The sequence below is a fragment of the Acipenser ruthenus genome, chromosome 6 (genome assembly GCF_902713425.1).
Source record: "Acipenser ruthenus chromosome 6, fAciRut3.2 maternal haplotype, whole genome shotgun sequence".
In the NCBI taxonomy this organism is placed as follows: Eukaryota; Metazoa; Chordata; class Actinopteri; order Acipenseriformes; family Acipenseridae; genus Acipenser; species Acipenser ruthenus.
This window is the reverse complement of record NC_081194.1, coordinates 29,440,742-29,462,518: the sequence shown is the minus strand read 5'-3', so window position 1 is coordinate 29,462,518 and position 21,777 is coordinate 29,440,742. Positions and strand designations below refer to the sequence as shown.

Sequence of the window (21,777 nt, the reverse complement as noted above, 5' to 3'; positions counted from 1 at the left end):
CTGGATAAGGGCGTCTGCTAAGAAAGAAATTATTATTATTATTATTATTGACTGCCAAAGATTTTCATAGTGAATTGGCTGCAAGTGGGACTGGGGTTTCCATTTCAACCATAGCTCATGTATTGCATGGTGAAGGTCTCAATGGTCACAGGCCGAGGAAAAAGCTATTCTTAGGAAAACATCACAAGTATAAAGAGAAATATACATACATATATATATATATATATATATTCTTCAACACAAAATTGTTCCAGTTCATTCAAATTCCGAGGACTTCCCTTGTGCACAGCCTACTTCAACTCATGCCAAAGATTCTCAATCGGATTTAGATCGGGACTTTGCCTAGGCCATTCAAGAACCGGGATTTTATTCTTCTTTAACCTTTCTGAAGTAGATATTGATGTGTGCTTTGGATTGTTGTTGTGTTGGAACGTCCAGTTGTGTTTTAAACCAAGTTTTGTAGCAGGGGGTTTCAGATGATTGGCCTTTTGGTATGCTATGGAATCAATTTTACCATGTATTGGATCTAAATTTCCTGTGCCATTAGAGGAAAACCAGCCCCAAAGAAGGATATTACCACCTCCATGCTTGACAGTAGGTATGGTGTTCTTTTCTTAGTACGGCTCACCAGACTTTCTCCAAACGTAATGACTATCAGAGTGACCAAATAGCTTGATTTTTGTTTCATCACTCCACAAAATCTTTGACCAGAACTCATATCCATCATTCAAATGTCATTTTGCAAACTTTAAATGATTGTCCTTGTGACATTTTCCTAAGAGTGGCTTTTTCCTTGGCCTGCAACCATTGAGACCTTCACCATGCAATACTCGAGCTATGGTTGAAATGGAAACCCCAGTCCCACTTGCAGCCAATTCACTAATATCTTTGGCAGTCAAGCTCAGATTGTTATTAACCTTTCTCACAATTCTTCTACTTGTTCTTGGTGAAAGAACCTTCTTTCTTCCAGACCGAGGGAGCGTTGTGACAGTATCATGAGTTGTACTTCTTGATAATAGAAACAATGACAGACAAATCCTTGAAAATCTTCTTGTATCCTCCTCCAGCTTTATGACAACAAATAATTTTCTGCAGATAGCTCTTTACTTTTTCCCCATATTGACTTATTGGTAATGACAGCAATCATCCTATGCTTAACCCTTTTATACTCTCTAAGAATGTTCACCTACAATCCAGCATTTTTTAGACTTTTCTAGAATTAGGTTCTGCATTATCATATTGAAATTTCTAGCACCTTGTAGACAATAATATCATAGCATCAAAGGGTATGAATACTTTTGAATTAGCATTTTTTGAGTTTTGCAAAAAAAATTCTGAAATAAATAATTGTAGACATCTATTTCTTGTAACTTTTATTATATATATACACAGTACACCCTCGCTATAACGAACCTGCTGGGGTCCAAGCCTTTTGTTCATTATATCGAGGGGTTCGTTATAGCGAAAGGACAATCAAAATGAATGACAAACTGTTGCAGTAAGTTAATGAGATGAGATTGTGAATAAAAGTAGAATGACATGTACCTGTTTGTTTCATGTATGCAGTATTTTGCCTTTACTTTATCCAATTCGTTAAAGAATTAAAACACAGTTCAAAAAGCAAAAATACCAAATTGAAGCTAAACTTTTATTCAAAATCAATCTGACATGAATCATTTCAAAGTGCACCAAATCTTAATCCAACATGCAAGAATCCCAAACTGAGCTTTTATTCCAAATCAACCCAACATTAAAAGTTTGACATGAAAAAGTTAATCAGATCCTCAATTTCTTTTTGTTGTTTTTTTTTTCTTTAATCAATTTTGCTTTGCCGCATGGTTGCTGAACAAGCCAAAAAGCAGAGTGCTTTTTGACAACCTATATTCATGAGAGATATGCCTGTGTTACTCCTTTTTTTTTTCAAAAAGATAGTTTCTGTCTTTGTTGCAACATAAAATGATTTTCGTTTCGGAGGGATTTACACAGCGTGCGCTTCTTATTAAGACGAAAGAATAGACTTCACTGCGGAGGTGGCATCCCGTGCATAGCCTACAGACCGGGATGTTGAGAGTGTTTGTTTATATATTATCTTTTTTGGTTTTATTAATTTGGGGTCCAGGGGCCAGGTTTGTTATAGCCAAAGGTTTGTTATAATAAAGGGCGTTATAGTGAGGGTGTATATATATGTAAAGCTTGCAAGTCAATGACAGACAAGGAGCGTATGTTGATGGCCTTTTACTTGCATCACACTATTCATGCTTATTGATTTCTTTACGATGCCACATCCAGGCCATTAGATGGGGTTAGGGTTATGTACTTTATAACCCAAGGGACATTTTTTTCTGTAACAGTATGTCTGCATAAGTAGTGTGCTTGGGAGTTAAGAAAATTAATTTGTATTTAATTTGAAAGCAGGGCCGTATTTCCTGCCATCCATTGCATTAGTGTAAGTGGTAGTGCCTTGTGCTGTAATAAGTCCAACTTGACCTCTTTAATGCTTTGTGTGTATATATGTATGTATGTATAGGGGTTCAATGAAAAATTGGAAAGACCTGTAATACGTAGCACATATGTTGTGTCTCTCACATGAATACTTTATACTGTATGTTAAGCAAAGGAAATCCCAGGCATTCATGCTTTAACAGTGTATAGATCTGTGTTCCCCTGTTCCTATTAGAGAGGACTGATAGTTTGCACTCAGTTGGCAGGTGCTTCTCTTGGGCAATAGAATGTGGAATGGATAAATCCCTAGGCGGCTTGTGGTCGAGCAGCTGTTGAGTGGCATGTGACTGGTGACGTCACGGACCAGGAAGGAGTTGTAAACAAAGACAAAACAATGGATGGATGGTGGCGGAATTGAGCGCTACGGCACTCAGCGTTTTATTAAACAAATAAACCAAAAAATTTAAACAGAACAAAACAAACACCAAACAAAAAGGTGCGATGGCCAAGCAAATAAACAGAAACAAGTATTTTTAAATATAGCAATTGTTTTCTGCTCTCGTTTTTTCTTCTTGCTCTCCTCTGTACACTCTCCGCCTTAGTGCGGACAGCTGGAGGCTTTTATATTCTGGCCGAGGGGTTAACTAGCTGTTAATTATCTTATTACCCCTCGGCCACAGTCTGCATGAGTTTAGTAAGGATGTGTGACTGTCAGCTAGTTAAATAATCAGTAGCTGATCAGCCACGCATCCTCACGAGGTTTTTAAAATATAAATATAAAACAATAACAAATACGCGGCGCTTCGACCTGCGCCGCAAACAAAAATACAAATAATAATACAAATATATATATAGGGGCGGGACACTCTGCCACACGGCTGTACTGGTAAAGGCACGGCCGTGTGGTGTGTATGGTGTTATGGTCAGGGGAGCACAGGCTTGTGCCCTAGCTGTGCTCCAATGTGTAAAAAGAAGATTGGCTTGGCAGTTTCATTGAAGAATATATCATTTGACTAATTTAAAAAAAATGGAACAGAGATTTCTATTTACCTGATTGGTCAGCAGAACGTCCCTAATGGCTGGCACTGTGAACTCTGGAATGTTTTTTGTTTAAGTTATGTTTGATATCTCTTCCATATCAATCCAACGAAAATGCATACAGCAACTGAAATATTAATTGCAATTTAAATTGTCAATTATTAAACAAAGAAAGGTGTTTCAATTCTGAGAGTGGACTGTTTCCAGAATGTATTTAGGGTTTTCACTGCAATTGAGTGAGCAAGTGATGCTTTACTTGCTAACATTAAACAAGTTTATAAGGCATTTAAGCATCTCAAAAAGCAGTTATCTATTATCACAAATGTTCTTGTGTCAGGCCACACCATTTCATATTTTTTTTGGATATTTCCCTTTAGTGTTAGTCATTCTAACTGGACTATGCAAGTGCCTATGAAATACAAATACTATAATCTGTATCAGAAAAATGAACGCCTAAAGAATGAAAGACAGAAAATGTCCCTTTGAACAGCTGTAGACCTAGCTCAAGACTGTCTTCTTTTCACCAACCTTTTGTTCTCAATTCAGCAATGCGTGATTGGATAACTGTAGTTTAAAAAGACAATCAAGGCAAGCTATTGTAGATATACATAGAAATTCAAGTGAAGTGCTGAAGAGAAAATTATATACAGTTCACAAATAAACGAAAGCAGTATTGTTTCAATATGAATGTACAGTAATTATGACAATTATTTTGAAACTCAGAGAAGACATGGGGCTTACTTCGCCTTGAAGGGGGTGGTTGAAATTTGCTATGGTTCCAGCCTTTCAACAACTGATGTTATGGTTATCATGAAAAATATCCCTGATGCATTAATATTCTCCCCCCTGTTTATTTTTGCATGAACCCAGTATGCACTAAAAGAATAATTTTCTATTGACTGATTCAACACAACAGTTAACATCTCCATCTTTCACTAAAGCGCTTAGAAGCTGCAATAAAAAACTGTAAAATAGATCCACATGTCAAATAACTTATTCCACTAGGTTTGCAGGTTCATTCTAACTAGGGCATTACATTTTACTGTGTAATGACATTTGGCAATATTTGACTTTTTTGCCTCAGTTCATTTGGCTTACTCACGATTCTTTTTAACAGCTACAAAAAAAAAGAGGGTGTGTGGTCTACTTTGTGATTTAAAGGGTTAAATAGCTTCAATTCATTATTTCAAATATATATATATATATATATATATATATATATATATACATTTTTTTTCCTTGCACACATAACACTATGTAACACATTTTTTGTTCCTGGGTAGTAAGTGTTATTTCCTAATTGCTTATGCCTCAGAAGTATAGAAAATGGCTATTATTCCCCACAAACTTTGCTTTTGTGACCAGGACAGTGATATTTTGAAATTTACCTATTTCCAATGAGAAAATGTCTTTTCGTTCACAAAGTCAGTAAAAAACAATGAATCCAAATTAACATGTATTTATACTAAAGTAATACAAAAATGACTACAAAAGATTTAGAAGTGAGTAGTTTTTCGAGATTTACGATTATACTGTAAATCACTTTCACGAATTAGCCCCCAAATGTAGTCTCCCATCATGTTCTCGTTATACTGTCCTTCATTGACAGCTCATCCAGGAGCCTCAAAGCCGTGCTGCTCCATAATGGTAACAAGTACCCGTCTCTTCCCCTGGCTCACTCGGTGCACCTCAAAGAGGATTACAACAGCATCAAGACCTTGCTGGACGCCTTGAAGTATGACGAGTACGGCTGGGACCCCCGGAAGGTGCTGATGCCACCACTGCACATCAAATTGGGCCTTACAAAACAATTTGTCAGAGCTCTAGATAAGGAGTCGGCAGCCTTCAAGTACCTTCAAGACTTCTTCCCTAAGCTGTCTGAAGCAAAGGTCAAAGCCGGTGTCTTCGTCGGACCACAGATAAAGAAGATCCTAGAGTGCAATGAATTCCCCAAGAAGCTCACTAGTAAGGAGAAAGCGGCTTGGAACAGCTTTGTCGCAGTGGTTCGGGGCTTCCTGGGCAATCACAAGGCCGAAAACTATGTGGAGCTGGTTGAGACTCTGGTGAAGAACTACGGCACAATGGGCTGTAGGATGTCCCTCAAAGTCCATATCCTTGATGCTTATCTTGATAAATTCAAGGGGAACATGGGAGCGTACTGGGAGGAGCAAGGCGAGCGCTTCCACCAGGATATACTGGACTTTGAACGCCGCTACCAAGGACAGTATAACGAGAACATGATGGGAGACTACATTTGGGGGCTGATTCGTGAAAGTGATTTACAGTATAATCGTAAATCTCGAAAAACTACTCACTTCTAAATCCTTTGTAGTCATTTTTGTATTACTTTAGTATAAATACATGTTCATTTGGATTCATATGTTGTTTTTTTCTGACTTTATGTGAACGAAAAGACACAAATTCGCCCGTTTTCTCATTGGAAATAGGTAAATTTCAAAATATCACTGTCCTGGTCACAAAAGCAAAGTTTGTGGGGAATAATAGCAATTTTCTATACTTTTGAGGCATAAGCAATTAGGAAATAACACTTACTACCCAGGAACCAAAAAAAAAAGAAAAACATTTGTTACACGGTGTAATCAGTTTAATTCCTCATTTTTATTGGTCCTGAGGCCAGCTTCCTGTATTGAAATCAATACAAGTGCAAGTGACACAATCAATCCAAATATTTCATTGGTCTGGTCAAATATGTACCACCTCCATCCTACCAAACTGCTGTGTGGTGTTATACTGTCAGTTATTCCCTTATGGGAGAGGCTCTGAGGATTTGAGAACATCTACTAAAAAACAATGACTTAACAACAGGGTATCGTGTTGTGCGAGTAAGCAGACAGGTGTATATTAGCTGTCATTTTTCTTAAAAAATACATACATGACCACCTATTAAAGATGATCACTGCCTTTCTAGAGGAAAATTGGTATCAGCGACAAAGTTTTTTTCTCGAATCCAGTCTCATCACATTTATATTATTGCTATTAAAACATTAATAATTTGTGCACACTTTGATACAGAAACACCTGCCAACCACATGCCTCTACTGTCTTGCCCATTGTAACAGAAACTGACTTGAAAAACAATGGTGCTGAATTTGTATATTACAGAATGTTTTTATTATTTGTTTCATGTATGATTAAATTGGACACCTAAAAGATGCCTCTCAACACACCAAGAAGTGTTTAACTGGATTTGACAGTGAAAGTGTTGCCTGTAAATGGTTCTGCAAAATAAGAAAGTTATTCTGGTTGTATTCTTACTTGGTATGTCAAACTGTATAACAGAGCAAGTGTAGTAATGAAATATGTCTTTAAAAAAATAGTCTGCCGAGGCTGTCGTTTAGACTTGACTGTAGAAAGCGTTCAATAACACCTCGTTATCGAGAGCGTTTTGCTGTTGTTCACTCTTATGAATAGAAGGTTGACGCTCAGGACCAATGAAAACGTTATGCTAATGAGGTCATCGTTAACCTTTCTCTCAATTCGTTAAAAGCATGCCTTCGTAGACGAAAATCGTTGGGGCTTAACGGCGCATCTGAATTATCTCATGAATAGCAACTGCCGTTAAATAGGTGGCTATGGACGAAATCCGATCATGTACTCCTGTTTTCTCTTTTCAACAGGCGTTAACCCTTTACGAATGGACTCCATAGTGTCAAAATAACCATGTATGTGGGCAGTTTTGTTTAGATTAAAGGTGGCAATCTGTATGAAATATTTTTATAACTACAAAACATTGCCTATTTTCACACAAAAACATGTGGTCACACAAATAACTAGATGAATTATTTCTACAGCATAGTGAGGAAGTTTCCGGTGCTTTTTCAAATTGATTGCAGAGGTTGCAGTCATTTTCTTTTTGTTTTGTTTACCTCATAGCAAAGAATTACTCTACGAAGAATGATATCAGGAGTTTGTACAGCAGTAAGGAAGTGGATGTATGGGTATCCATTGGAGGATTGGTTCCATTTTCAAACTACACGGTGCAAGTAAATGCCTGTAACAGCCAGGGTTGCGTGATGAGTAGTCCCAAAGCAATAACTCTGCCTCCTGGGGGTAAGTATTGGAAAAAACACTGTCTCTCTTTTTTTTTTTGTATGTCACAATACCTGTATAGTTAAACACATTTTTACATGCTTTGTTCAGAAAATGTGAATCAAAAAGTATAGCAAGTATCCCTATTTGTATGTTTTTAAATAACTGTTTCAGTGTAATAGTAATTAAGTTTGATAAAGTATATGAAGTTGAAGTCGATATTTTACTGTGACCAACACAAGTTCAAGTAGCAATTTACAAAGTTGTTGAAAACATTAAAAAGGAAATACATTAAATATTATAAAAATGTAGATATAAGTAACATCCATCCTTATTTCTGCACAAGCCACAGTTGTCCTATAACTGGACAGAAACTATAATAGTTATTCTTAGCTTGTGTGTTAATGCCTTTGCGTCATTCGTTAGATAAAAAAGCATTCTTAATAGCCTAGCATCCTATGGATCCTGTGGATATAAATACATTGATTGTACAGTCTCATTTTTGGCAGAGTTAAAGTATGCTTCTGACAAAATCGTTAAATTGATTTAACAAATAAAAAAACAAAAACCTCAAAACCTGCCTCTCCTTGGGCCTTTTCTTACAACCCTAGGTGGGTTGTACAAGATAATGCCTGCCCTTTTGGGGATTTACTGCATAATTAAAATAGAACTGCATTATTCTAAAAGCTGAATATGGTAATTAAAGAAAGAAGGTAAAAAAAAAACAACTTCAACCTGAAAACATAAAAGCTGTAAGTTTATTATGGCATTGACCTACCTTTTACATTGTTAGATTGTTGTTGATTATAATTATGACTCTTATAGCTTGGAAATGTTCCTTTTTATGACCGATCTGTAAATGAAAGGTGACAACTCATTGGTTAAATAGTCTTTGGTCCACGCTTCCTTTTAGTTAATGATGTGAAAACTGATTCACACATAAAATCATGTTGGGAAGCATGTGCTATGTGCTGGGGTATGTGTATTTAAGTAGAATTAAATTAGCAATGGGAGTTATAAAAGGAGCCTATTTTCATACCTTTTGTTCTACTGTAAAATGGGCCATATCAGAGTGAATAATAAGTGAACCAGAATATATGACAGATGATAATGGGCCGAGTGAGATAGCAATTGGGGAAAAAGATTTTGCGATGTCATTACTAGTGTAATTATTTTAGAACTTTAAGCTGTTTTCTACTTAGAAATCAGAGTACAGGTCTAATAAACCAGTGATACATGGCTAAAGGCTACTCAGGCTTTCTGGCATATTTTTACTGTTCCGGCTCCATTCTCCAGTAAAGTTTATGGTTTTCTCATGCTTGCAATGGGTTTTTACTGCTGGTGTTGCCCGTATCCACTCTATCAAGATCAATGTGACCATGTGACTAAGCCCCCATGGTGATTTTCTAACAGCATTGCTTTTACCATCATTTACTGCCATAAAGTTACATACAAACTTAAAGAGCAGGTAGTCCCAATGCATTCTGTTTCCTTGTGTTTTTATATTTGCAATTATACTGAGTGGTTCTGGATTTTGTTGATCCAATATTAATTTATTATCATTTTTCTTTATATCTGTCTTTACCTATCTGTGAGCTTATCTGGGAAATTCTAACTGCCTAGGTATTCATTGAGCTCTCTATATCAGAGCTGCCGATAGTCCCCTTCCTGGATGACATCCTCGGTCCCGCCTACCAAGGGTTTAAAACTGTTATTCCATGGAAGCCATTTCTCTTTTTGCATCGAACCCGTGAGGGCAACCGATGCGACCTCGCAGTTGGTGGTGGTCTTCTCTCTTAGGGAACCATGGTTACGGTAAGTAACCTAACGTTCCCATTCAATTTGAAGACGACCACCAAAACATTACGTATGGGAAATGTATACCAGAGCCGTCGTGAGGGAGAAGGAACGGCAACATTCGAGGTACGCGTCAGAACTGCCTAACCCAAGGTTAGGGGTGCAAGCATGCAACCTCAAGGACCCTTGTGTCTAATGAAGGCAAGAAAGGATCTATCACGTTAAGGCAATAGAATCTGGAAACGTATGTGGCGTAGCCCAGCCAGCTGCATTACATATATCAGACATCGAGGCACCTCTAAAGAGGGCCCAAGATGTAGCCAACCCTCTAATGGAATGTGCAGCTACCCTCCCAGGTGGGGGTAAGCCAGCACCATCATATGCAGACGAGACTGTCCACAAGCCAATGTGACAGTTGCTGCTTCGAGAGGGGCTGTCCTAGGATCCATATACCGTGACAGACAAAAAGCTGGTCAGTATGACGCAGAGCTCATGTCCTATCCACGTAGCATCTCAATGCCTGCATCGGGCAGAGGAAATTCAATCTCCTATCCTCCTCCGAAGAAAATGGGGTTGGATGGAATGACTCCAGTGGAAGGCTGTGATCACCTTGGGGAGAAAAGCAGGGTTTGTACGCAGTGACACCCTGCCACTATTGCCCCAAATACGCATACAGGAGCTGTGCACCGACAGTGCCTGTAGTTCACTGACCCGCTTAGCGGAGGTGATAGCCAAGAGGAAGGCTATCTTCATAGACTGATACTTCAACTCTATGGAGTGTATGAGCTGAAACCGGGCCTTCGTGAGAGCCTCCAGTATCATATCAAGGCTCCATTTGGGGAGAACGGCCCTCCTGGGAGGGCATAACCGCCGAGCACCCTTCAAAAAACGGGTTGCTAGTATATGAGCGCCCGGGACACTGAGTCAATGAGGACATGACATGCAGATAAGGCTGCTAGGTACACTGTCAACATAGAGGTGGATCAACCAGCCTCTAACAGATCTTGCAGAAACTGCAAAATACTTGCTATAGGGCAATAATTGGGGTCATGACCTCTGGTCATGCACCAGTTTTGAAAATACTTCCACTTATAGACGTGCAACGCTCCTGTGGAGGAGGCCCTAGCGTTCTGCAGTGTACTGATAACTGCATCTGAGAGCCCTAAGGCGGACGGGGTCTCGTTCAGGGGCCAGACCCACAGTTGGAGTCTGCTCGGTTCTGGGTGCCAGAGGGTGCCTTGCGCCTGACTGAGGATAGCCATGCGCAGCAGGATCTCCCAGGGCTGGTCTTGCAGCAGCTGGCAGAGGTTTGAAAACCAGAATCTCCTGGGCCATCTAGGGGTCACCAGGAGAACTGTCGCCTTGTCTCTCCTGACCTTCTCGAAGAAGGCAGGGAGCAGCAGTATCGGCGGGAAAGCATACAAAACGCTTTGGGCCACTCGTGGGCTGCTTCCAGCTCCTGCGCATTTATGTGCAGGGATGTCCAGCGACCTAGCCAGGGTCCACAGACTCCTCTGCCTGCCCAGACCGCCCCACAACCAGAGTTGGATGTGTCTGTCGTCGCCAATTGACAGTTGTGTATCACTCCCATGCTTACGCCTTCGCTCAGGTGAGAGGCTTGCCTCCACCAGCGTAGGGCTTCCCAGTATAGGCGAGACACAGTCAGCCGACAGTGTGTGTGTTGCGCTTGGGTGTAGCTGAAAGGTACTGAGTCACACTTGGATCGGTTGCATGTGGAGTAACCCTAGTTGGGTGGCTGATGAAGCCGCGGCCATCAGACCCAATAGTTTTTAACACAACACCAATAGTACTGTGAACCCTTGTTGAACAGGGCAAATGGCAGCTACTGTGTCGTCTCGCATCGTAAGGGAGACCCAAGTAGACTGTACTTTGCACCGGTATTAATTGGCTCTGGCATCATTGAGGGTGAGACCCAGCCTCAACATATGCTTCGTCACAATCGCTGTGTGGGCCACTGCTCCTTCCTGCGACTGGGACAGATCAACCAGTCGTCCAGGTAGTTCATCGCCCATATCACGTGCAGCCGCAAGGGAGCAAGGATGGCATCCGTGCACTTTGAAAACGAGAGCAAGGGCTTGAGTCTGCTTCCTGGCTTGGGGCTTCCAACGGCGTGTACAACTCAGCCGTGCTAAAAGGGGACGTTGTGCAGGATGTGCAAACATGGAATTTAGCCATGACTGATGTCTGCACATCCCCAAGGGCGTTGTTTAAACACCGGAGGGTGTAGACTTGTGTATTGAAGCACTCAGGCACCAAGGGTGCAGAAGCACCAAAGACACTGAGTGAGGTAGAATACAGTACTTGTGCGCCGAAGAATCGGGGCACCTAATGCAGGTGTTATTGATATGCTGTGGTGCTAAGCACCGAGGCATGGAGCGTCTAAGCAACGAGGGTGCCGAAGCACTAGAGGAGCCTAGCCTTAACCATGTGTAGTCAACACAACCCGGGGTAGCGCATAACATACACCAGGGTGGATACACAGGCTCGAGTAGCTGTGGTACACAATCAGGAGAGCAGTTTAGGGGAGCGCACGGTGCTGCACCACGGTCTCACACACACAACAATTCAGCTATGGGAGAAACCCATTCACCACACTAGGCGGATGACCAAGTGCGGCGAGTAGGCGGGCTGAAACAAGCCGGCTGATTCAACTCAACAGCGGGATGCAGCAGACCTGGGTCCCGGTGGAGGAATCACGCTGCTACTACTTTTTTTTTTTTTTTTTTTTTTTTTTAACTGCAAGGCAGTAAAGAAAAAAAACATACACACGCAACGCGTGTAACTGCTTTTTTTGTTTTGTTTGTTTTTGTTACCAGCGCACCGAGTAGGCGGGCTGAAACAAGCTGGCAGATTCAACTCACCAGCATGGCGCAGCAGAGCTGGGTCCTGGTGGAAGATTTAAGCTTTGTGGCAAAGTGGTTTGCAGGATACAGGTGTAGGAGTGATGCGGTGCGTGGAAGAGACAGACAATAATAATCCAATCAGAAAATAGGTTTTATTTATAATCCAGGTCTGGTGACCAAAACAATAACCCCAGGCAATACACAGCAATGTGTTTGCACTGTTCAAAACAAAGGGTTTGCAGTCCCATATAATAAACACGATCTTTATCTACCCAATAAAATTGAGCCAATATTTGCTCCCTTGTCTTGTCAGCTCCGAGGTGCCACACAAAAGGGATATCATGTGCCAGCCTCATGACCTCAGTCCGACAAGACGGGGGAACCAATAATTGTGTTACAGACTGTCCTCTGCCCGTGGCAAGGTTTACCCTATACAATAATTGCCCCTTGATAATGAAGTGTGGAAATACTAGTGCCCCACGCCGTCAACATCCTTACCTTCAATAGACCGGACCTGTCCCCAAGTGTGCACTAGTGAGGGGTTGTTATGTTGTCCCCACACTATGTCCACACTTGAGTGCCACATGTCTGGTATATTGAGAAGGGCTGGAGTAGCTTCTGCCCTGGATGGCCCAGTAACCTCGCCCTCTGGTCACATTGCGTTCCGACCACCTTTTACTGGCGTTTGTTACCATCCAAGCGTTCTCCCACCAGACCCCAGCCTTGTCTCATTGATGCTCCCTCCCATTTTTCGGTCCTTCTCTCTTTATTTGTTTTTCTAGGACGGAAGACAGGAGAAAACATTTGAAAAGGGAACACATCACCAAATTGTTCACTTTTTCTTTTTTCTGCCACATTTACATGTGTGCCTGAGCCTGCCATTATTGGCATTAATTCTTTAAATTCCGGGTGTGGTAGTCTTTCTGCCACCCCTACTACCAGGTGACGTTTTATCGGTCCTACCGATAAATATACTTTTAGTGTGGGGTATGCTGCCGTGTCTCCATGGATACAGGAGATGGCCATCTGACCTTGTGGCTGCCACGACACACCGCCCAGTTAAGGTCTGCTCACACCCTGCGTCCACTAATGTGTGGATTTTCTTTATCTGACACCACGTGTGGCAAAGTGGTTTGCAGGGTATAGGTGTAGGAGTGATGCGTTGTGCAATGAAGAGACAGACAGTGATAATCAATTCAGAAAATAGGTTTTATCTATAATCCAGGTCTGGTGACCAAAACAATAATCCCAGGCAATACACAGCAGTGTATATTGCACTGTTCAAAACAATGAGTTTGCAGTCCCAAATAATAAACACAGTCCAGTTACAAACACAAGATACAAACACGGTTACCAGTCCTGGGGGTGTGCTGCAGTGCTCATGGTGCTAATACAGTAATTATCAACAATCAACAATTAGAGACAAGACAAAACGAACAAAACACTCACATACGACATTACAACAATAGTCCTTCCGGGTCGTTTCCTTAACCATAAACAAAGGAACGGATCACTTCTCTCTGTCCTCTATTTGTACCGTCACTCATGACTCCTTGGTAAACGAGTCCAGTCGCTCCTCCAATCCGCGGCTGCCACATCATTTCCCTTCCGGGTCGATGAGTTAGTGCACCGGAGTTCTGCCCCCTTTCTAGATGACCGACTTCCTTTTAACCCTGGGAATCAGTCCAGGGTACTCTATTCCCATTACTTAGCACCCTCATAGGTCGGGAGGGAGATTTACCACCAAGAATCATTCTATTCTGTCATACACTTGTATTATTATTATTATTATTATTATTATTATTATTATTATTATTATTATTATTATTATTATTATTTTTATTATTTATTTTTTGCAAGGCAGTAAAGAAAAAAAATACACTCACACTACAGCAAGCTGTGAGGATAAACATAACAGTCACCACGGCAATGCAGGTTACTGATTTTGTTTTGTTTTGTTTTTATCAACGCGCTGAGTAGGCGGGCTGAAACAAGCCGGCGGATTTAACTTAACAGCAGGGTGCAGCAGAGCTGGGTCCCCGTGGAGGAATCACGCTTGTATTTTTTTTTTATTATTATTATTTTTTAAACTGCAAGGTAGTAAAGAAAACCACACATACACGCACACAACAGCAAAGCTGTGAGGGTAAATAGAACAGACACCACTGCAACGCGGGTGAACTGAATTTTTAAGCGCACCGAGAGAGCGGGCCGAGACAATCCAGCGGAGTCAACTCCACAGCGGGGCCCGGAAGAGCCGGGGGCCGCTGAAGGATCACGTGTCTCTTTTTCTTTTTTTTTTTTCCCCCAACTGCAATAGCAGAGGAAAACACAAAACAGTGAGCGCTGTAAGGTTAGAAAAGCAAACTACAATCACAAAGACTACAATTGCAAAGGCTGATATAGGCTGTTGAAAAGAAAAAGAGTAAACACAGCGCAGTTGTGCAGCGTTTATAGCCGAGTTCACAGAAGCGGCGTTTCTGATTCCAGGGAAGTGGCAATGTCTAGCCTGGACTACGTGCAGTCACACAACCGGGTCAGCGTGCAGCCTACAGCAGAGTGGAGCACCGTTTGCAGGCAGAGGGCATCAAGGCACCGCATGCACCGAGCACCCAAGGGCGCTATGCGCACGAGGTACTAGACACCTGCGTACCGAGCACTGCGCACACCGCTCTTGCACCAAGCACTATGTGCACTGAGCACTACTTGCACCAGGCACTGCGTGCTCCTGGTGTACCACACCGTGCACACCGAGGCACCTAAGTACTGTTTTCACCGCATACCGTGCACAGCGTGCACTGTGTACCGTACAACACTGTATGCACGTACACTGAGCGCCGTGAGCAACACGTGCATTAAGGCGCTATGTGACCGAAGCACCATGCGCACCGATTGCACTGAGCACTGTGCAATGAGCACAGAGGCACCGTAGTACCGGGGGCTGAGCGTGCACAGAGGTACCGAAGCACCAGGGGGGCAGCAAATGCAGCAGTGCCTACCCTAACAACGTGGTCACACACCTGGGCAGTGCGCAGTGTACACCGGGGAAGCACAAGGGCCGAAGCTGCAGCGGGCGAGCTGAAAGGCAAAACATAGTAAAACACTGCAAAAACAATTGGGGGAGAACACACTGTTGTTTGTTGTTGTCAAGGCCTGACACACAGAGGTGGGCAGGCCGACGAGGTCTACTCTATGGAGGAATACACGGCTGGTTGGCTGTTGTTTAAAACAACTGCACTGCAGCTAATCCAGAGCATGAACCAGACAAGCAGGGTTGTATAGTCTGGTATACAGACAGGGGACATGCAGCGACAACCAAAACAAACAAGGCCCAGTCCAGCTGCATAGACGGCGGCTAGTGGAATCACTCGACAGCGGGGATGCGGCGAGGCCTAGTCCCGGTGGAGGAACTGTGTTCTCCCAAGAGTGTAGACTGAAAAAACGTACACACGCACTCCTTTAAATCAATAGTGCACAGGCAGACGCTCACACACAACAGACAGTAAGGAAAGGCAACCTGCACGTGAGGAGGCTGCTGAAAAAAGGAGGAACGATAAGAGACTTTTGGAGCCACTGATTCCAGCCAGCTTTTAGCACGAATGCACGAACTGCAGTCAGAAACACTGTTTTACACAAAACGCTCAGTTCAACACACGTCTTAACTTGCCATCTTGAGACAAAAAGAGAAATGGCTTCCGTGGAATGACAGTTTTAACTCCTCAGTAGGCGGGACCGAGGATATCGCCCAGGAAGGGGCCTATCAGCAGCTCTGGTATAGAGAGCTCAGTGAATACCTACCAATAGGCAGGCATATCCCATATGTAATGTTTTGGTTGTTGTCTTCTAATTGAAAGGGAACAAATCAAAAAATGACATTTTAAGCTGACAATCTGAATGTGCAGGTGTTGAAAATCACCAATGCTTGCTTAGTAACCTTAGCCTTACTATGTTGACTTTGTGCTGCCTGGACTAGGAACTGGGTTAACTTGCGAGTACTAGTGGTACACGCTACACCCCTAATCTCCCTGCACCAAGGCGCATTGGTAACATATTGTACAAAAAAAATAAAATCTAAGGATATTTCACTAGGGTGGCTGCACACTTTGTTGGTATTTTGTACACACAGAGCTAAACATACTGATTAATAAACAGGTGACATTGGCAATGTCCCTTAATTTGCTTAAACCTAATTGGCTCTTTTATCAGTCAAACCTATATAGATTGGCAATTGATTTGGTAGGGTCAGCCATGACTGTGCATGCAGTTAAATGATGGAACTGTGAAGTAAATACACTGTTACATATTAATAAGCAAAGAAACCAGGAGGACAAATGGACTTAAGGGTCTCCCAGCAAAGAAAGAATAAACTTTTGCAAGATGTTCAAGTTCAGAACAAAGGCATTATGAAAGGTATAAATTTTAAATACCATGCTTTTTCCCCTCAAGATCTTTAAGCTTTTCTTAGTTTAACTGAAGCCTTGTCTGAAACTGTCCTTGTTACATCAAAGAACAGAAGGAGTTGGAAGCTTAAAGAGGCAGCAGAAACATAAAAGTGCATAGTTTAAAATGATTAATGACACTTTTGATATACCTGAGATAGAAAGGAAACAGAAAGGATTTTCTTCTCTGAGTATTTTATGAATTATTTGCCCAAATATAAGTCTATATAAGAATCAACTGTTGTCAGCTACTTGTTTTTACTCAGGTGTTTACTAGAAAGTCAGTAATTTAAACAATTGCTGTGTAGAAATAAGTATATTGACAACAAAGAAATACTGCTCTTGTGTGAAATATAATTTATCGATATGATGTTACTATTCAGTTGTAATATGTAAATGTAGAGAATGAGAGAGTTTGCCTTGAGATAGATCAGCAGAACTAAGGGACTCAGCTGAGACAGGTTGTTGTACAAAGGTAAGCTAGCAAATCTGTGCATTGTACTCCGTACTCAGGTTTCATGGTTGTTTAGAGATGGATAGTTAAATAATCACATACAAATTGCTAACTTAAAGTTGTAATTTAAACATTTAAAGCCTTCTGATTCTAGCTTGTACCATTTCTTTTAGCGAAGTGTGCAATTTATAATATTACATAATTTCTTATTGGACAAATACTGTATAATATCACTAACTTATAGTGCAGTGTGAAATCAGTTGTATTTTAATATAATGTATAATATAGATAGCTAAATAGATGGTACATTTTGTACTTGTCCTTTACAGCACAGTTGAAGTAACTTAGTGTTGACATTTCGTGATGCAGACATATGTCTCTCTGTAAGTGTTACATGAGTCATCTATCCAGAGCCATACCTTACCATCCAAATGGGGCCGGCACCCCGGTGGTTTGCTTGGGAAAAGCTGAGTCATTTATTTCATCACCTGCTGATGCAACATCAGGGTACAGAGCAGTGTGTGAAAGAAAAGATAAAAAACAAGTAAAAGACAGATTGCGGTTTTAATTCAAAAGGGAATTCAAGTAACTGAGATAAATATTGAGTTATGCCAAGCTAAAGGACTAGTAGTGTTCCACGTTTCCGGTTTATACCGATTTTTATCCAAAAAAAATTACATAAATAAACGTATACCATTTTTACATAACTGTTAACGTATAATACAAATTGATAAAATGTGTCAGGCATTTTGTACTTTAAAAATCCAACAAAACATGTGCTCTTTACGCACTGCCATCTGGCAACATAAGACGTCGGGTTAGGCATGATTAGTCGACTGAAAACTCACCTATCAAACTAGTCTCAAACTGTCGATTTTCTGTGTTCGTACACGGAGTACAGCTGCTGGCGTCAAAATAGAAAAGGGAGGCGTGTAAAGATGGACCGGTCAAAGTGAAGTTATGAGTCGAATACCTGCGAAATAAAAACAAAAACATTTTACTTTAAGAAACAGGTACGTTAATGTATTACTCCCCATAACTTCACTAGGTCCTACAGGCTAAATGCCGTGGATCCTCAGAACCCTGGTTTTGGAACTAGAGTGTTAAGGGCGTCTTCTCAGTGAGTTTCTCTCTCATTTGTTTTTCACTCTAGGTACCTGTTACTGGGGTTCCGTATGGTAAAGCACAGGACTCTTGTCTCTTGGCTTAGCCTTGTAGCATTCCCTTGCGCCGGCTTTAGCACACTGCTTTTAAATGAAAAAGTAAGACACAGTTTAAAAGCTCATTTAGTTGTTTCACAGATAAAACATGTAAATTAAATACATTTTACTACATATAGTCAATGTTTAGTACTACCCTACTCACCCACATTTCCCACTAATAATAATAATAATAACTAGAAGTTGCAGGCAACTTTAAGGCTTCCAGGCGTTTACAGCAGAAAAAGCTGTCCCCACTTTTTTAGAGGACACTACAAAGATAACGTATACCCAAGATTCACGTCAATCGGCCAAAGGGTTCATGAGGAGATGTTGTTTAAGCGTTTTACGCAAAATCGCACATAGCTTCCACACCATGTGACCGATCAATTTTTCCTTAAGTAGAATCAATAGTGGACATGAGCACACTATGTACAAAAATCACAGCTGTACTATTTACCGTTCATGAGAAGAAGACATTTGAAAATTTCCCAAAATTTCGTTTAAAAGTTATAGGCTTTTGTAATTTGGGTGGAAGGAAAAAAAAAAAAAAAAAAAAAAAAAAAATAATAATAATAATATAAATCCTAACAACAATAGGCTTCCTGGCCATTCTGGCCTGGAAGCCTAATAATAATAATAATAATAATAATAATAATAATAATAATAATACCGATAGTCCATAAGAGTTCAGCACATTTCTCAGTAGATGCTAATCCACCTGGGACTTTCTGAAACTTTGTTATGTAAGTCTGGCAGCAAGCTGATGTTAAGTTCCGTATTTGTCTTTTTGAACAAAATCGTTGAACCAACAGGGTTTTTTGTTGTTTTTTTTCATGTTCCTGGTCTTCTAAAACAGATCTTGCTCATTCAATTAGGTTTAAGAGATTTTACTGGCCCACCGTCTCCGTGATTATGCTGTGGGATGGCTGGATCCTGGCACCAACTCCAAGGATCGGGTCATGGAGTTGGTAGTGTTGGAGCAATTCTTGGAAGCTTTGGGTCCGGTCCTGGGACTGTGGGTATGTAGACAGGGACCAGGTACCCTGAATGAGACGGTCACCATGGCTGAGAGATACCAGTCGGCTGAGCCCGCTCCCAGCACCGCACCATACAAGTCTGCCGCCTTAGCACCAGCACCCTGCATTGCCCCTGGGGGGGGGGGGCAGATGGGCTGTGGCTGCAGGAGCTCCCGGTCCGGAAACTGGAATTAGGTGGGCTGCCCCACGGCCGATTGCAGTGTCGGGCTGGGGTCTGTTGGGACGGGTTAACATTAAATGCATACATGGGTATATTCGCACCTACCCTAAGGTCTGGATAAGACTACAAATTGGCACTGTAATGACACGCATACAGGTAGGCTTGGTTCCTCAGTTGCCACAACCCGTCATTTTGGGGCAGGATTGCCAGCAGTTCAATGATTAGGTAGCTGCTTTGGTTGCCCTGCCTTCCCCATTGGTAAAGAAGGAGGAAGTAATTTGAGATATCTTTCCCTTCCGTGACCAGGCTTGGTTTTGTCACATATTTAAACCCAGAAAAACAAAAAGGGAATGCCAGGCCGCTAAGAATGAAGGCTGGCAATGGAGGGAGTCCGGTCATGTTCGGGTGGGGGCGGTTGGTGAAGGTGCTGGAGCGGAGGTGCAGGAGCCAGCACGGGCCTGGTCCTTCCACCTCCACTCGGGACCGACCTGACCCCTGAGTTGGAAGCCGTAGGAGCTGATTTTCTATCTCGCTCCCGTGACTTTCGACTCGAACAAGGACGTGACGATGCGCTGAGTCGGCTATTTGAGCAAGTAGCTATGGTTAATGGTCGGGTGGTTGAGCCCAGTCGTGTCGTCACGTACCCACACTTTGAAATTGAGCGTGATCGACTGTATTGGGTTGATAAATTGCACCAGATCGGGGAGGTGCATTGCCAGTTGCTTGTCCCTAAATCCTTTAGGGAATATTTGTTGCATCTGGCTCGCGCTCTTCCCCTGTCTGGTCACTTGGGTAGGGACAAAACTAAAGCGAGGCTTGAGGCACGGTTTAATTGGCTGGGGCTGGATGACGACGTGAGGCGGTTTTGTGAGCAGTGCCCAGAGTGCCAACGTGCCAGCCCCAGAACCGTTCCCTGAACCCCCCTTGTGCCATTGCCACTTGTGGAAGCTCTGTTCGAGCGTCTTGGGGTAGATATAGTCGGACTGCTGGAACGAAGTACGTCGGGATACACGCACCTGTTGGTTATTTTAGGCCATACCAGTTCACTCTGTTTTTGCTAAATCTGTCGCCGACAAGCTGGTTAAAGTTTTCTCCCGGGTGGGGATTCCTCGAGAAATGCTGACCGACCAAGGAACCAATTTTATGTCACGGCTGGTCCGTGAATCATGCAGACTTTTGAGGATTAAGACTATCAGGACATCAGTTTAGAACCCTCAGTCTGATGGATTGGTAGAACGTTTTAACCCTTTGCGGTCCTATGTCGGACCCTGTCCGACATCATCAAAAAGATGCAAAAAACAGGTCTCTAGTCGTTTTTTCTCCGGAAAAAGCCGAGAAAACATTTCAATGGCCGAGTGAGACCGATAGGAGCCGAGAGAAGCTGAAAAAAAGGGGTGAATACTGATAGACCCACCACCACATAGATAACACGGACATAAACAAAGATAGCTGCTTCCGCATCCAGCGCTCAGAGAATATCAGACATTTGCAGAGATTTTTGAGATGTTATAGTAATAAAATAACGACTTGGATCGCATTATTGAGGAGTTTGGTGATAAAACAAGTGATCAAGAGGTGATTTATCGGTATGTACTATTATTATGAGTTATTTGAAAAATATAGCGAATGAGGGTTGGGGTGGGGTGGTGCTGGAGATGTAGTACTGAGTGTCCTGTTGATATGCAGTGCCTTTTAAACCTGTTTTACTGTGAAAAAAAATACTTTTAAACAGCGCGTCTAAAATAAACTGCGCATGTGAAAATAAATGGACCTGACGCGCCTGACACACGCTGAATAAATGGACCGCAAAGGGTTAATAAAACGCTAAAAAGCATGATGCGTAGATTAATTGAAAGTAATGTGCGCAACTGGGATAAGCTGATTCCTCCCCTGCTCTTTGCGAGGGACCGCAGGCTTCCACGGGGTTCTCCCCGTTCGAACTGCTTTATGGGTGGAGATCCCGCGGCGTGCTCAGTCTCGTCAGAGAGATGTGCGAGGAACAGCAAGATAATTCAACTAATACGGTCCAGTATGTGTTGGATCTGCGCAGGCGTCTTGAGTCTGTAGGTCAATGGGCTCATGACAATCTGCAGCAGGCACAACATACAGGAGACCAATTACAATAGAGGGGCCCGCTTGCGCACGTTTCAGCCGGGGGATAAAGTGCTTCTATTATTACCCAGCTCTGAGTCTAAACTCCTGGCAAAGTGGCAAGGACTCTTTGAGGTTATATGTCGGGTTGGGACGGTGGATTACGAGATCTGCCAGCCAGGGTGGGGAGGGAAAAGCACATT

The 21,777-nt window shown here is 42.2% G+C and overlaps 1 protein-coding gene across 1 annotated transcript in view; it reads left to right on the top strand.

The window, feature by feature from the left end:
• ush2a (Usher syndrome 2A (autosomal recessive, mild)) overlaps positions 1 to 21,777 on the top strand; it is a 387,586-nt gene that overhangs the window by 210,476 nt on the left and 155,333 nt on the right. Inside the window, exon 37 of the mRNA XM_034017082.3 lies at positions 7,375 to 7,551. Within this exon, the coding sequence (XP_033872973.3) occupies positions 7,375 to 7,551 (177 nt within the window). The remainder of the gene's footprint in view (positions 1 to 7,374; positions 7,552 to 21,777) is intronic.